Source organism: Chelon labrosus (assembly GCF_963514085.1).
Source record: "Chelon labrosus genome assembly, chromosome: 23".
NCBI lineage: Eukaryota > Metazoa > Chordata > Actinopteri > Mugiliformes > Mugilidae > Chelon > Chelon labrosus.
Window position 1 is genome coordinate 10,355,122 of NC_140356.1, and position 17,843 is coordinate 10,372,964.

At 42.1% G+C, this 17,843-nt stretch overlaps 1 protein-coding gene across 4 annotated transcripts; it reads left to right on the forward strand.

Moving 5' to 3' along the window:
* Positions 1–8: 8 nt before the first annotated feature.
* Positions 9–17,841, forward strand: pphln1 (periphilin 1). Of its 4 annotated transcripts, none has more exons than XM_084573298.1 (11): positions 9–81; positions 586–630; positions 972–1,036; positions 1,315–1,530; positions 2,505–2,566; positions 3,882–3,998; positions 4,325–4,500; positions 5,149–5,235; positions 7,122–7,177; positions 12,033–12,170; positions 16,877–17,841. In XM_084573298.1, coding segments are annotated over exons 2-11 (1,191 nt in total). In that variant the 5' UTR covers positions 9–81; positions 586–629; the 3' UTR covers positions 17,150–17,841. The 4 variants fall into 4 exon arrangements, with proteins under 4 accessions (XP_084429424.1, XP_084429423.1, XP_084429426.1 ...); XM_084573297.1 differs by having other exon boundaries at positions 4,325–4,506; positions 16,877–17,839; XM_084573300.1 differs by lacking the exon at positions 5,149–5,235.
* Positions 17,842–17,843: the final 2 nt, after the last annotated feature.

Sequence of the window (17,843 nt, forward strand, 5' to 3'; positions counted from 1 at the left end):
CCCCCCCTCCTGCCTTAAATATAACAGCCTTCACTCACAGAGCTACCGGGGAAGGCTAAGCTAACTAAACCATAGAGGAAGGTGAGATTGTTTTGCTATTTTGCGTTGAAATAAAATACATGTGTTTGGGTTAGTTGAGGCGCCCTTGCCTAGAAGTGACCGTATGTCTCACTAAATGCGTATTTGCTACTTATTTGTAGCAGTGGCTACAAGCTAACTTGCTCCAAGATGAAATTCAAGGTGCATATATGGAAGCTAGCTATATAGCCATGCTAGCTGTCCGTTCTGGGTGGACTAATTGTAGTTAGTGGTGAATTCCTCAACACAGAAGACGTGGTAATGATGGCGCTATCAAGCTGGTTCCGTATTGATTAAGTTGTTGCTGGTAAACTCGCTTTCACGTATATTGTTACATCAGTGTTGTCTGCAGAGTGTAACATTAGCCGGCTCAGTGGCTGGATCACGTTTAGTATCTGTTGTAGCTTATGTCATACTCTGTTGCACTGCAGAATAGTCGTTTTGTGCAGCGGCTTGAGCATGTGTGTGTGTGTGTGTGTGTAACCGCTATTAAAAATCTATTCACAGGTTGTTGTGAAGATCCTATTTTCTCAGAAGTCCCTGAGACAAAAAGTAAGTTACTTACCAGCTCTTCTTTACAGCATACTGATTCAAGGAGTAGTTTAGACACATGGGATATGAACACATCAGGATCATGTGGCCCGTCAAGTGGCATATGCAGTTGCTGATATATTGTATGCAAGAGCAGTCTTTATGTCCTTTCATATCAGACAGCATACACAAATATATCTTATCTGCTGATGAATCTGGTGCACAATTGGTGCCCAATAAGTGAGCTGAACTTAACTTGAGCAAAGATAGTGATCACAGAGTCTTATTTGAATAATTTATTCAGTGTAATCACCGTTGCACGATTACCTGTACAGTACACACAGTGTCTTTTGCCTTTGCAGTGACGTACAGGAGAGAAAGGAGTATACGAGAGGTATACGATGAACGCTTTTTAACAGAGAGACCGGTGAGTGTCTACAACATGGCTACAGTTCTTCTTGGTTTCACTTTCGACCTTGTTGCATCAAAATCAGTAGTATACACAGACAAATTGAAGTAACAAGGCTATATTTCTTCCAGTTAGCTTTTGGTTTTCTTTTGTATTGCAACCGTACAAATATTAGTCAGCAGAAACGTACAGAGAGACTAATACACTGACAGACAAAACAACTTCTGTAGTAGTCTTAAAGGTCACTTCAGCAACAAGATATTTTTTTTAAAGTAATAAACAATATGTTTGTGTAGGTTCCCTATCCACGGGGAGCTGGAGCGGTGGAGAGGAGAGGCCCGTTTGGCAGGCCGGATGATGACTACAACCGCGGCGGGTACGAATACGAAGGAGGCCCCCGCTTTTACCCGAACGGAGGCGGCCCCAGAGGTTACCCCGAAGATCAGAGGGGCTACCACGGTGACGGCGTCCACTTCCCTGCTGAACGCAGAGCCATGCCGCCTTCAAGGAGGGTTAGAATTTCTTAAATAGTTTTGATCTACTGCGTGCACTGAATTCAAACAAAAATATCAGGGAAACTTCAGAAGGCTGCGTCAGGGGAAAAAAAAAAAAACATAATGAAATGGAAAGTCATTTTCAACCACAGCAAATTTGCTTTTGTATTGAATATAGGCCAAAGTGGGTTTTGGAACTCTCATCAGTATACATTATTGTAAATTAAATACTTGTTAGACTTTGAAAAATATCTTTTAACTTCTTGAGTCCTAGTGGTATGCTGTAACATTCACAAAGCTACAAACTAATTGCTACTCTTATTACTGCGATTTGACCTCTCAAACATTTTCGCTGTTTACTCAAATGCTTATTTTTGAACCATATTGAACAGCTGCATTTCTGTCTATTACCATACTCCTCCATTCTGGGACAGTCACAGTTGTGTTTAGACATTTATCCTCTGTAGTAGCCAACCGCTAGGATGCAACTGCCGCAGCTCCTTTTTCAATTTCGACAAATTGGACATGAGCTGGATACGCAGACGTTTTTTAACATTCACGGTTTTGATGCCTTTGACAACCAAATCTGACAAATGGCCTGCACCAAGTTATTGACCTTGTCCTTTTTTTTCATTTGGCTTAAAACCAAAGTGCAAGAACAAACCAAGACGTTCCGTTAATAAATGTTCACTGAAATGCAATTCATTAAAATACTCGAGGTTAAGTGCCTGGAAATAAATTGTTGGTGGCACAAGTTTTCCATTCAGGTGCCAATAAACCTCAGCAGGCGAAGAAGATGCAATGAGACGTCTCTAAAAGAGCTAGTTGGGAAGGATGTGGAGACAAACGTGACATATCTGTCAGTCCCATCCACCAGTTTCTATCCAAGTGAATAGAAACGGTTGCGATTTTGTGTGGTTGCATGAAGAATAAGTACCAACAGAAGTCAATATTGTGCATTTTATCTTGTGTTCATTTTCTTTATTCTGTAGGAGGAGTATCCTTACAGAGTACCTAGGGAGGACCAACACTCAGGGCGGCCTATGGAGTTTGGGTAAACCATTTCTGTTTATTTTAAAAGAGTTCCTTTTCCAGAAAACAAATCTTGTGTTCCATTTTTTTTTTTTTCATTCTGTTCAACACAATCTGCTCTTTTTCTGCGCACTTATGTTATGAACACGTCCTCTGTATTTAATTCCTCCGGCTAGGCAGAGGGGAGGTCTCTGCGAGACAAGGTGTGTTTGTAATGTTTGTTTGCGTAGCAGCGATCATAAATCATGGTCTGTTTCTGACCCGTATTGGCTTGTCTCACCTTTTTGCACATTTCTTGAAGCCCTCGCTGCTCTCCAAGCTCTTAGTTTAGTGATGTTAGCTGAGCAGTGTCCTTATTTGAGCTGCCGATTGCGCAGCAGAAATTCAGGCCACATATTTCACTTGACAGGTTTACAGTATTTACATGAAATACCCAGCTCTGCTTAGGGTCAAATCTCTCATTTCGTGTAAAGAACTATATCGTATAGTTTGTTTTAACAAACACAATTATTATATGACATGTGTTGTCATGCTGTAATTGTGATCCGAGACTTTAGCTGCATACCAGAGAAAACCCTGTTAAGCAGCTATATTTTATTTTGAAGAGTAGAGAATCATTTAACACATTGTATACTTTAAGTTGCACGGTGTGTACTTTGTTATAAAGAATGATGAGGAGGTTTGTTGATTACACCTTTGCCCTTAAATAAACAATATATAAAAGAGACCATGAGACGACATTTCACTTTGCAGTTAGATGGATAAAACAACATAAAGCTGAGATCAAGAGACACGACTTGCACGTCTTAATTTGAGGGATTCCAGACTTTATTTAAATCTTTAAATCCCCGTGTCCCTTAAAAACAAAATCAGAGGAGAAAGTCAGACATAAATTATAGAGTCTAGATTCACCACTTAGAAAGCAGACGGGGATACAAAGACTTGTCTTCTCAAACCAATATTTTAGTTTGTGAAAGGGCGCAGGGTTCACTTCTGGACGGTTGATTAGTGGGTTTGAAGAGGCCGGAGGTCAGGGGTCGGTGCAGAGGGCACAGGCAGTTGGGGAAAAGAGGCCCAGATGTTAGAGAGTTACAAGGGATGCAGAGAGTGGAGAGCAGGGAAGAATTCAAGAGGAAAAAAAAAACAAAACGCAGTGCTTCCCCGTCTTTGTCCCACTGGATGATCTATCAACTGTGTATAACAGCTCTTGGTTTTGTTCTTATCTTATCACAGTAGCTACATTTACATGGATATGGTTTGCATATTAACTTCAAAATACACTGTGTTTGTATAGCATGCATCTGTAACCACCTATTGGTGTCTGTCTATCCCCTCAGTGCTCGTGTGCCACCTCCTCACAATGTGCGAACCCAGGGCATCTATCCGGCGCCCAGATCGCTTCCAGAGAGCGGAGAAGACACACTAGTACAGGCCATCCTAAACCTGGACAGAGGGTATGACTGAATACACACTTAATCACTGCTTAAGGCAAAAGTGTTCATCTCAGTGATGCATACCAAGATGCATCTTAAATAAGATCCCTCTGCCATTTGTTTTAAATGACCCTAAAATGCTAGAGGGCAGCATTGTGCTGTGTAAGTAGATACAAATAATATGTACTGATGTTATGTCTAATAATGGGGAAGGGCATGTTATTGGTTTTAGAGGTGTAGAAGATGTCAGGCAATTGAAGCGGAGCTAATGTGCCGCTCACATGACACTTTGAATGTGAAGGCTGATTGGAAAAAATGACACACTTGCATCCGCCCTCGATTTCCAGGGAGGACAGAGACCACTACAGGAGAAAGGCGGCCCCGTTTCCTCCCATCCGAGAGCGCTCACCTGTTCGGCGGGACGTGGCGCGCTCCCCGCACAGTCGCTCCGGCTCCAGCGTCAGCAGCAGAGGATACTCACCAGACAGAGGGGTCAAGAGCCTGCCTTTTTCCACACAGCAAGGCAAGAGTATGTAGAGATTCTAGTTTCTCCTCCCCCTGATGCATCTCTTAACATTTATAACTAGAACTGGCGAATAGTAAAAGCTTTCAGAATCGCCATCAAAGTGCATTTCCCCCCATTTTCTCAATATCATTCAGTTATACAATGCCTAAATTGACAGACTGTAAATAACACAATGTCACAAATCTGTCAAAACCTAGCTTGTGGAGTAAATTTGCAAAATAAGCAAATCACCGTATTTGTGCGACAGTATAAATCATTAGCTCCGTCCCTAATGATACGACTGCTGGAAAAAATGACTGCTCAGATACGTATAACAGCACTGCCAAAATGAAGCAGAATATAGTCATTGCCTCCAAGAGCTGTGACTCATTTGTTGCCTCTAACTCACAAAAAAGGAAATACACCCACTCACTGAATCATCAAGCAACACTCCACACAAATTATCCGCTGCACTGAAATAAGGTCATTTGGAAAAGATCACGCGTGTGTACGCCTTACTTTGAAAATGTCAGTTCCAAAATGTGCATTCGTTGTTCAGAAACAGAACCCATTGTTTTCATTCTGTAACCCATGACTACTAACAGTGATAATTAATAATAATAATAATAATAGTAATCATAATAATATTCCTGACTGGCTTTGCAGGTGTGGATGGTCCAGAGGGGCATGCAGGTGTCTCTGAGCACCACTGGGGGGCGCACTTTCCTCAGCAGAGTGGACATGACACTTTGGGTCTGTACATTGAACCATGTGAACAAGCTCAGACCTGGGTGACAAAAAGCTGATAGGTGGTTCCTGTCTTGCATCCTTGTCATGTTAGAAAGATGTCTGGGGGTGGGGGGAATGTTGTGTTTTGAGAAGGATGCTTGAACGAAGGACAGAACGAGTAGATATTTTAAACAAGATGCAAGATTGGAGCTAGATTTCACAGAAAGCAAAAGATCTTACTGTAAACTTGAGTCATATTTGACGCTGTTATTTTTTATTTTTTCACCCAGGTCTGGTGTAAATTGCATCATTAATTTTGTTGCATAGTCATGAGGACTTTGCTTCACAGGGTTCCTTATGTGATACTTCTTGGTTGTGAAGGTACATTAGCACTTTCCACAGTTCCTGCACAGATTCATAAATGTACGACGTTTAATTTCCTAAGTCTGGGGAAAAAACATGTAAGCTTTCCAGATCAAATGAGCACATATCAGATCACACTGACTGAAAATAATGTTTGTCAGATCTGCAAATAATCATTTCAATAAGAATATTGTGTTCGAACGGTGGATTTTACAAATTCTGACATTTTCCAAAAGGCAGACAGCAATTCTTAAATTAACAGGACTGTAGAATACACAAGTGCTAAAGTATGTCCTAGTTTAATGCATCTTGTCTGTATAACTGTCATCTCTAAACCTTTAAATTCCTTCTTTCTACAACTGCTTTTATGGAGGTCTGCTGCCATCTTTAGCACCGACCCTCTCTCCTTTTGATTTCAACTCTGAATTTTGCATTTCCCTCATGAATTGAGTTCTTAAATGTTGTGAATGACAAGTGAAATAACTTTGAAATGCGAGATTTTAACCTTTTGATGAGAAAATCAGTTCCTAGTGAGGTTTTAGGGCAGTGAGTGTGCTTGCAAGATTGCCCTAGTTACTGTGATGTATACAGCCAGTGACCTTACGGTTTGGTCTTCCTACAGGGTATGAAGAGACTTATTCTCAGAGCAAGCTGACTGGTAAGTACAGTTCAGTATAGTTGTTGTAGAGAGGGTAGAAAAGTTCCCAAAAAATACAGGCCAGCAGTGGTTCTCTGCTTTTAAATCATGTTTGCTGAGAAAATTGACAGTTTAAGCGCTGCTCCAGCATCACGTTGCACACGGTGGGCTGTGTAACTTGTCCCGCATTATGTTTTTCTCAATACAAATGAATGAAAGTGAGAAGAGATGACATGCAGAGGATTTGTTTCAGATATTTAAAAGGGTTATAATCGTTAAAAGCTATTCCCAGCAAGGGTAACCCGAGAGCGGCACGAAGCGTCTCTAATGTGTCCAGCAGCCAGCCTTCCTCCCCGTGCCGTCCGCCACTTTGTCAGGCCTCATAAAGATGCCACCAGGTCGTGTGTGGAAGTAGATGGAGAGGGTGTAGGATGTCTGATGGATATTCCTGAAGCCAAAGATCCAGTTTGGAGTGTTTTTGTTTCATTTCTTGGTGCTTAAAATTCACATTTGTTGGGAGAGTGTCAACCTGTGGTAGGACTGTTAGGTGAGACAAAGGTGAAGCTCGAGACTGGGGAGGAGTTGGTGTCCGCAATAAAAGTGTACTCCAGTGAATTCATGCACTGGAGTTTGGAGTATAAACTTTCTTGATTGTTTCTGATGTTGGAGCTTAGGTGCCTGTCTGGATCCTGGAACCAAACATCAGCACCTTTTCCCATAACCCTGAGCACACTCATAGCTACTTGCTTTCCAGACACACCAGTTGTCGTCTTCTCATGGAATTCCTGCTTCCCACTGCTTTTCTCCTTCTTCTTTATCATATTCCAGTCTTTTTTGTGTGTGTGTATTATTTTGACCCTTACTTCAGTCTCACTTTTTTTTTGTGTATGTCTCTTTCTAAACGCTACAGACAAAATTCCCGGCCTGTCAAGAGAAGGTTCGCCACACAGCGCAGCATCAAACAAGGTGAGCTCGAGTCAAAAAGTAAATTAATAGGTGTTTGTTTACTGCGGCACAAGAACTCAAGATGCCTTTGGGTTTTTTCATAAATGTGCAGGTTTTGTTTGAAGTTGTTAACGCTGTAGTGCGGTCCCAGATATAGTGGTTACTGCTTAATGTATAGCTTTGTCACTGTACAAGAGGGTGCATCTGGAACTTCTTAAATTCTATCCTTCTAATAAGTATTTAGTCCCATTGAAGTATCTTAATGGGTTTCAAAGTGGTCCTCCCATTGAGCATAAAAGCCATCGGAGCTCTGCTTTGTTTACCTGTGGTATAAGCAGACTTCAGTCACAAGAATTTGTAATGTTATAAGGAAACGGGCTCAAGTGTCGTCAAAGTGTATATTAAAAAAAAAAAGAATCTTTTGGCATTGGACGCAGAGATCTCCTGACTTTTGTACAAGTGATAGTTTGTTTTGCTGATATCATCCATCTCCAACTACGCAGAGGAGTGTAAATAGAATCAGATGTGATTAGGTGCAGTGCGTCTGGCTAAGGCCACCCAGAACTGTGGTCAGTAGCCCAAGTCATGACTTTATCACAGGATCTTAACCGCAGAGCCCGGAGAAGTCCCCGTGGAACGCGCTGCGATGTGTTTACGCGGTTCGCAATGAACAGTCGCTTCCTTTTACCATTGGAAGAATAGCTGCGAGTGCCTGGTAGTTGGCGCAGGTCAGTGGTCTTGTGATTGTCAGAAGCTGATGTGCAACTTCGGACTCACAGGCGTGGTTTTGACAAATCTATCGGGAGTCAGTGTTGCATGCTGCGCGTCATATGGGATGGATTGTAGACATGGGTAAGATTCCCATGCTAATGACGAAGCTTGTATACCTCCAGAGCTCATTGGTCATTGACACAATACAACCATTACATTTGGATTTAATTACACTCAACAACTGACTCTGGCTTACGTTGGCCCATCTGCGTTCCCTTGCTTTTTTCAACAACTCCTTACTTTTAAGTCGGTGCCAAGTTAAATATATTGAATCTTTAAGAAACAAAAAAAGTTACAAACAAAATACACCGAGCAGCCACAACATTAAAACCACTGACAGGAGAAGTAAATAACATTGACCATCTTGTGACAATACAATGTTCTGCTGGGAAACTTTTGGACCTGGCATTTATATGGATGTTACTTAGACATGTACCACCCACCTAGACCAGACCAGGCACCTCCACCCCATAGCAATGACACTCCCAACAGGACCTGCCTGACACAGGCACGCACGCAAAAACGGTTTAGGAACAACTCAAAAAACATGAAGAACAGCACAAGGTTTTGACCTGGCCTCCAAATTCACTAGATCCTAAACTGATCAAGTATCTGTGGGATGCACTGGAACAAACCTGATCCACAGAGGCCCCTTCCCTCAAGGACACCCTCAGAAGGACCATGTCCATTTTCTGATGAGTCAAAACTGTTTTGCGGCACAAGAAAAAGGGGACACACATACAAAGAAACACTGAATTCCTTTGTATAATCCAAGTTTAAACGTGATAAAATAGACGACGGAAAAAGAAATTTCGTCTGTAATGGAACAAAGTACACTATCAGTGTTTTGTTTGAAGTTGCTTAGTAACCCGTCTAAAAACTTAAAACCCTTATTTCTCAACTAAACTGCTTTTGTAGTTATTGCTTAAAGTGCTTAAAGTGAAAGCGAGTGTCACTGACGCAGGACAGACTAACTTTCATGACTTGTAAGATTTTTACAAGTGAGACATAAATTTACTTAGATCAAAAAGGCCAATAAAACTGTATCTTTAAATGGTGCTTTAATGTCGAAGTAGTTTTAGGGCCGTGTTGTGGTTTCTCTGAAGTAGGGCTTAAAACATGCTGTCCGACCGCATCGGAAATAAAGCGTTCGTACATGATCTGAATGGACATGCTGGAGAAGCCGGCCACCAGAGCGAGGCAGGAGATTGACAGACAAACTGCATGGAGACATTTATAGCGCTGCATTTGGTTGTACACATGAAACGTGCCACAAATAGCTGAGTAAAAGTAAATGACAAGAGAGTCATGCTCGTTCTTCATACATGAGAAATTACAAGATGCAACATATAAACAGTTTGTTCCTCTCTTTGTAATGTGCATTTTATTTTAAAGAACCACCCACCACCACCCAATCAACTGCTGTGATGAAAGTTTTACTAAGAGCCCCACCCCTCCACACGCACATACACACTGCTGCTTCTGCTACTGTGTTTGATCTAGCCTGTGGTGCATTGTTGTTCTCAGTTCTCGGGGCACAGACCCATAACCTTGGCCAAGATGAAAGGCCTGTGCTGTGCCCCCAGTAAAGCTTGCACTAATGGCCCCGGTCACTGCCTGCTGCGTGGATTCAACAAACACTAACGTAGGCTTTCTGGAGCCATCCCAGACAGAGGAGACCAAAGAGGGCTCCTAAGGAGCAGCTCCATCTCTGGCTGCGAGCCAGGGTGGCCTAGTTGGTGGAGAGCATGTCCTGGAACTGAAAAGTTCACCAGAGGGTTTCATTTCTGCACAAGAAATTCTTAACAGTTGCATTTTACCAACCAAGATAATAGCTGAGATCTGCTGAAGCAAATGGGGAACACAAGTGTTTGTGCCTTTCTGATATTTTTAGCAATGGTACTGGTGGCTCTCAATTACTCATCTCAATAACTATTGAATGGATTGCCTGCAAATGTTGCTCAGACATTTATGTTCTGTACAGAAGGAAGCCCACTGACTTTGCTGATCCCTTCCTAACATCATGTAGGTCTCCCTTGTGCCTCCAAAACAGCTGTGACTCATCAGAGAATGGACCTTCTGAGGGTGTCCTGTGGTGTCTGGCAACAGAATGTTGTTTAGTTCGAGCCTTTTGGTCCTATGGGTTGAGAGGAGGGGCCTCTGTGGATCAGGCTTGTTCCAGTGTATCCCACAGATCATTTTGGGATCTAGGGAATTTCGAGGACAGGTCAACCTTTTAGTGTTTTTCATGTTTTTTGAGTTGCTCCTAAACTCTTTTTGTGCATAGCTCCAAACTTTTCCCAGCAGAACATTGTATTGTCCCAAGATAGTCAGTGTTATTCACTTCTCCTGTCGGGTGTTACTTGTAAAATGTCAAGTACATCCACTCGATAGTCTGGCATAAAATACAAACATTCCCAAACATTCCCAGAAGATGTGTCTGAATGATTCTGATACCCTCCGTTTTCCCATGAAGCCATCTTGAAGTATCCATGTCTTGGATACAAGTTGTAGTTTCTTAGTTTTCCTGTAGGCCCATCATCAGGTCAAACTTTTACTGAGTTTTTGGTCATAAACCAAAATAACAAACTCGGCAGTACTTTTAGTGTTGTGCTAATTGGACCAATGCAGCGTGCTATAATGGCATATGACCAAGCATTTAGACATATGACTGTGGCTGTACTACATTCCCTTTTCGGTCATTGTTGCCTGGAGACACTATCTCCTATACTTCATTTTAATTCTTGCAAGAATTCTCAAAAAAAAAAAGGTCTAAAAAGGCTGTTGTGCTTTGATGACCCAAAAATGGCCAACCTTACCCCAATGTGTTTGGCGGGGTTTCAATGGTAGAGTGAAGAAATATTTGTTAGATCAGTTTTAGGGATCAACAGTAGTACGTACATTTCTAGACAAAACAGTCCCTTTTCTTGTTATAAAAATATATAAATGTCTTAAGGTGTAAAAATCTTTGAATTTGTTCCAGTTTAACATCATATTGAAATGACACAACCCAGACCCCTGGACCGATGACATTTGAATTCAGTCCAGCTTGCAGAAAACATTTCTGCCAAGCTTTATATTGAGAGCGGAACATTGTTTCCTGGTTAGGCTGTGTCCAGCGATTTGAAAAGAAAGACTTGGACAGGGATTTATTATTAGTTTTTTTTTTACTAAGGCAAAGGAGGCTGAAGACTGACAAACACGATCTTTCATAACATGCACATGGGACTTCTCCCAAGCATAGCTCCAGGGAGGGAATTGGAAGAAGGAATAATTGGATGATGCTATATGAGTTGTGCTTTTTATTTTAGACCACACTCGACTTCGTGATGTACCATCTCCTCCAATTTCTTTCCTCGGCCTTCTTGGGATGAAATACGACTTAGTCCGTGGCCTGCTTCCCTTAATGTATGAGTGGACTTTAGTCATGGTTGGCCAGTTCTGCTTCTTGGCCATCAAACTCGAATAGTATCAGGAAATGAGCAAAAGAAATCAAGCGGTGATCCAAGCTGGCCTCGTTTCTCCCCTTTGCTCTCTGTTTTGGCTTTCTCTGTAATACTTATATGTGCTAGAGTTTCTTGTCTTCCCATTAGATGGCTAATTATGGCTTGTCTGGCTGTGCTTCCTATTCCCTGGAGATACTGTCTAAAACCCTGCTGAAATGTTGTACCATTTTGCAGGTGACGGATTAATTGTACCAAATCCTAGGTCTTATGCCTAAGTAGATATCCCAAACCTGCCTATTTGTACTGTTCATGTTATGAATTCAGCAGTGCTCCTTTTCAAGAATACACCCTCGCTTTTCAGCTGTAGATACTACTATACGTCTAAGCCTTTATCACGCCTCGTCAACCACATCTTTCTCATAACGCAAGCAGTCAGTAGGTCAGGCCATAGCATTGTCCTGACTATCTTATCCCTGATAAGACTGTAAGCTACTGACCTGTGTATGCACTTTCCCGTTCTTTGTTTTGTGTAATTGCTACTATTACACTCGTATATCTGTCACAGAACAGTTGTTGTAAACCATTTAATACATGCCTTACATTCTTGGGTTTATAAACAGTTTTTTTGCAACTCACCGCTCCCTATTTCCAACTTTTAGGAGGAGAACAATCCACCAGAAAGAGAAAAAGAGGAGCCATTGGCAGCCCCCGTTGTGGAAGAGAGCCAAAAGTCTGCAGACAACTTTCAAGAGCGACGTGCCCTGGCAATCGCAGCCAAAGCCCAGGAGATAGAGAAGGTACTTTTCCAACGCTCAACATCTTGTATCCGCATTTAACTGCCCCTCATAAGTGGAGCTTGTTGAAAATGAGTCAGCTATTGAAACTTATTCTTCACAGTATTCTTGTACTTGAGCCAATGTATAAAATATGATACGTCACTGTTTTGAAAACATACTCAATTTCAAGACAAATGCAAACTTGTTTTAAAGCATCTCGATTGTACCTTTGGAAAATCCCTGCATATACGAGCCTCTCAGTAAAAGTAGGTAACTCATCAGACTTTTCTATACATGTCGGCTTTGGAACATGCTCTACATTTGACAAATACTCTTGTCTGACTCACACGTGGGTCATTTTCCTGGATAGGCATTACTGAAGCAGCCAGCTATTAAGTTGCTAACTAAGCAGGATATTACCTTTTCTTTCCTGCAGTCACACTGATGGCTACATCCTACAATTCACTAACCACTTTCACCAATACCAGCCACGTGACGGCTTTCAGTGATGGTTAATTATCAGTGAAGGCAGCTGGTTACCAAATTAATCAGTTCTTTACCTAAGGCTCTTGTTTATCTCCCATCCTGACTCCATGACTGCAAGAGCTGCTCCATAGTAACAACACCAGCTTAATACCCCAGATGGCTGAAACATTACGACTCACCCTCTGTGTTTGACTCATCTTTACACACACACTCGGAGTAATAGACGTGGTACAGGAACGTATAAAACGTAGCCGTGGCATAGGATTGTTTCATGCAATAAACTGAAAGGTCGAGGGCTTAATGGGGCTTAAAAGGACCCGAGGTTGCAGCGCTGCTCACTTATCTAATGAAGGCCATTCCTGCACCAGTGAGCGCTACCGCTGGTTTACTAAGATCATTAAACCTGAGCTAGCTCTGCCCCGGAGCAAACCCTGCGCTCTCACATCAAGCCGCGCCACAGAGCATATAGGCTGTTATAACGCAGTTGCTGACGTTGCAGCTTCTGGCCTGTTTTATAGCCTGTCTCTTTTTTTTTCCTCCATCTGTGTCTCCTTTCACTCATTTTATTAGACAAACTATATAACGTTTTAGCTGCGTGAGCTTTTATTTTATATTTTTTCGTAATACGGAAAGTTGTTGTCGGGAATCTGTCAATACTTTATATAGCTTTTGTCAGTTATCGGTAAAACGTCTTCTCTTCTTTTACCTTCAAATGAAGCCATAAAATTAAGGAGTAGGAACGTCCCAGGCTTTTTGAGATGTCCAGATCATGTGTATGAAGGTTGTTTGTGATTTGGCAGCTCTCACTCAGTCTTTCATGAGAGGCCGGATTGTTTAGTCATGATCATGAGGTCAGGAAATGGAAGTAACTGAATCAACATTTTTCCCCTGACTTTACCTCTAACCAAATAAGATTGTTAAATAAAATGAAAAGAGGGAAGCTTATTTTTAAAGTGCTACAGCCAATTTTAACCCTTGTGTCTGTTTTCACTAATCAAAACCCGAGAGACTTGCTTTAACATGATGGTTGTTTACCTTCTTAAGTGGGAGACAAACCAACCAACCAACCACTGGAAGATTTATAAGCACTTGTCTGGTGGCTGGGATTAATTTCCCACCGTGCCCAGAACACACGGCTCCTAAGTTAACTGTCCTTTTTCGGTCTGAAACAACAAAGTCGCTTTCACATGTGCTCCGCAGAGTCGCAGCAGCGTTCCTGCTCCAGTAGGCACTCGTGTTTAGCCGCTTGACAAGTGTCAGCCAGATGTTTGGCTTTCCGCGCCCAATCTGGTCTAGCCATCTATTCTATACACAACATACAGAATCCAGTAGGCCCTCAAAGCCCCTCAAACAGATCGCAAACTGAAACTTTTCATCGTGGGGCATGCGTCGGACTGGGCAGCGTTAAACCGGCGCAAGTGTTTGTGTGGCTAAGTGAAGTTGGTCTGCTGAAATTCAACCTCAATCCATTCTTATTGTCAAAGTTGACTTTGGCTGCAGTTCAGACTCACTGGTTATAGTGAGTGACAAGGCATGAGAGCCAAAAAAGGGGCATTATGTTCTGCTCCTCATAGCCCTCGCCATGATACAATGGCCGTTTTATTTCATTTGTTGAGGAATCTAAATATATATGGCCAAGAGACAGAAAGCCAGACAGTTCCATACTCCTGAGGGTTTTTTTTTTTAGGTACAAAGATGACAGAACTGGACTGAGGCCCCAACTCTCACATTCTCTCATTTCCGAAGCCAGCAACTCCCTTTTAATCTTCCATCATGAAAAAAAAAAAGTGTTCTATGCACATTTTTAGCAGCGTATAAGACGCGCGGTTAAAAGAAACACAGGGGAACCCTTAGACAGATGCTCTTATTCTCCAGCTGCCCCTCCCAAAGTTCTGGTTCTTTCCTTCCTGATTGGATAACAAGAGGGGTTTCAGGAATTGCAATTGAATGCAGGAAGTACATATTTAGCGCATTGTTGTTTAGGAACAGCTTTCCCTTTATTAATAGCAGCTGTTGTCTGTGCACTGATTGCATACTTCCTCAGAAAATGTGGTGAATGAATTCACTTCATCAGCAGTTGAAGGAGATTAGAGGACACTGATAAAGAATGAAAAAGCTTTGTTGCCACTTCGGAGAGTGGCTGTCGTTGATCTTCTTTTTTAGCAGTGCTATTGCGTAACATCATCTGCTTTTATCATGTATTGTACATTAGGAATGTATGAAAACGCCCAAAGGACCACGTGCTTGTTTTTTCGTCAGCACTCTTTCCTGAGACTGTTTGTATCCTTACGTCCACCACGAATCTCCTGAAATTATTAATTGTATTGCTTCTGAAGGATGGATAAAGTAGCACCAGCCAATAAATCCCTCAGTAGGTTTGTGTGATTTGCATTTAAGGTTGTCTTTGTGACGACTAACTAGGATCAAACTAGTGATTTAGGTTGGACAAATAAAACAAAAGCTGTACTGGTTGACTTTAGTAGTGGGTAAATGGGTTGGTAGGAACTATCCCAGCCATCCAATCACAAACAAGCAATGCACAAGCGATCTGCAAAAATGTAACGCTAACATTAGCTTGTGGGGCGATGCCAGTTTTAATATAAAGATGTGCAAATCCAAACTTGGTTAATTTTAACATTTGTTCTTCTGAACAGGTGGAAATGATAACACTCATTGACTTTGTACAAAGATTGATGAGTCCTTTGTGAAGTGACGCATCAGATCCTGAGGGGCTCAGTGTGGGTGGCACTGGCTTTCACCATTTTCGTGGTGCCAGAATTCACCTAATGCGCGGTTTATGCTTTTGCATCAATATGAGGCGGTAGCTTCTGAGACAACCCAGACGCTACGCAGACCCTTCACCCCCCCACAAAGGCCTAAAGTTGGACATTTTATCATGGAGGTCAATGGGAGCCACAAATGGTCGTTCAGGGAAGTGCAGTTTTGGTGTTACATCCTTCGGGTTGTTGCAGAGGTTGCCACTTGGTACGCCATAATATCTGGTCAGCTCAAGATTTATAGAAGCAGTGTAAACTCTTTACCAACAACGAAAATCTTTGCAAATTCTGGAAAGTGTCCACCTATTGCTTCAAGTACATTCAGTGTGTTTGACAGCTCATCTTTATTTGTGCTGTCTCCTCTACGCCAAGCATGCTTACTGTTCTTAGGACATAGTGACAAATCTATAAATAATACAGTGAGTTGGCGCGCCCCGCAGCACAGAAGCCACCGTTAGTATCCGGTGAATGACTGAAACTCGCCTTTGCGTGGCCTAATTTTACACTCCCTGGCACACAGGCGCGCGTAGAAACACACACATCCACTCATAACCCCTGTCACTGGGAGTGTCCTCAGCCTGCGGTACGTTGACTTGATGTAGTAGGACGCCGTATCAGCGAGTTGATTCAAGGGTTGACTAAGGGCAGACATAAAAAGACAGACTAGAGAAATCGTGTGTCATAAAACAGTTGAAGGGAAAGGGAACAGAGAAAATAGAGAAGAGTGCACCTTCAGAGAAAGAGCGAGTATCTCTGAAGTGCGTAACTGTTTATTTAGGGCTTGCGTATTTTTAAGCCTCAAATGTCCTGATGTTCCTGATGATAGAGCTCAAACCTCTGAAGCACATCAGTATTATCAGATGAGCTGACGGATATCTTCCTCCTCTGCAAGTCGATTGTCAGCTCATTGGAGTTGGAAGCAAGTCTCTATTTTGGTGTTCTGCAAACCAAACGAAAGCGTGAAAGCGACGGGCTTTCTCCATTGTTTCGAGACATTTGAGGCTCTGTGTGAAATGGCAGCTCCCAAACAAGATTCCAGCGCCTCTTCCTCATTGTCCTCCTCACACTTGTTACAAGCCTCTGAGCTACCACTGAAAAGTAGGTTTATTGCTTCTTAGACTCTCCTGTCCTGTATAAAGTGTCCCTGTTAAACTTGAGAGGAGAAGTGTTTATCTTTTGACACTGCATGATGTGTGTTGACACCACGGTGATCAGCGCAGGCGCAATGGTGCTGGGGTATTTACACTTAGGTGACAGGTAGAGCAGGAAGGAAACAGCTCATCATCTCCTCAGTTAAGAGCTTCTCTCTCAAAGCTCTAAACACCTCAAACCTAAATCTACATACAAATAGGTTAAATTTGAGTGTCTTTGAAAGGTTTGCATTTTGCTGTTTTTGTAAATTTAATACTCAAGCCTCTACCTTTTTTTTTTAAAAATAAAAATCATATTCTTGTCCTGTTCCAGGTGTACCGTCAGGACTGCGAGACGTTTGGGATGGTGGTGAAGATGCTCGTGGCTAAAGACCCCAACTTGGAGAAACAGCTGCAGGTTCCCCTCAGGGAGAACCTCGGGGACATCCGCGAGCGTTGCCTGGAGGACCTCAAACACTTCATCAGCGAGCTGGACGAGGTGGTTCGGCAGCCAGAGCCCTCCGTCTGTGACTCAACCACTCCTTCCGCGTCCCTGACGGGCCATAAACTTTCAAAGACCGCAGTCAATAACAGCTCATCTTACTGACTCATTGGACTGATCTGCTCCATTAACGTGAGCGTGTGCTTGGCAGGATTAACGGCTTGAATTCAGGACTGCTAGGCAACATGAAGAACGGCTCCGCAAGGAGAGAGGATGCATTATATGTGGGAATGAACAGTGTTATTTTGGAACTGCCCATTTCTACCCTCAAGTTCTCTTTGGGAAGATGATTATAAGATATTCCTAAAAAGTTTTTGTTATGTTCTTTCTGTCAAATTTTCAAAGCGTTTTCTTTATTTAAGAGTACTGACTTCATTGTGGAAAACTGTTAACAGTGGGGTTAATTACTCAACCTTTTTCTTGTGTAAATAGTTCTCCAGCATGATCACACTTTTTGTAATTTTGCAACCCAGTAAATTGTTTTTTGTAGCCGTCTGATATATGACATGGTGCTGCTAAATTCCTTGTATAAATTTCTGTAGAATTGCAAGTTGACTTCCTTCTTCATTTCCTATACTTGTGCCAGAAAAAGCTGCGCAAAGCCGGTTCATTTTGATCACACGGAGACATACAGTTGCTTCCACAAAATGGAGGTACCAGTCAAGTTTACATGGACCTTCAGTTAAATTTTATGGTCATCACAGAAATATATCCCTTTTAACATATTTTTAAAAATAAATTTCAATAAAACCTAGAGTCACAACAACACAAGGGTTATAAAATATCTCTCTAAATGAAA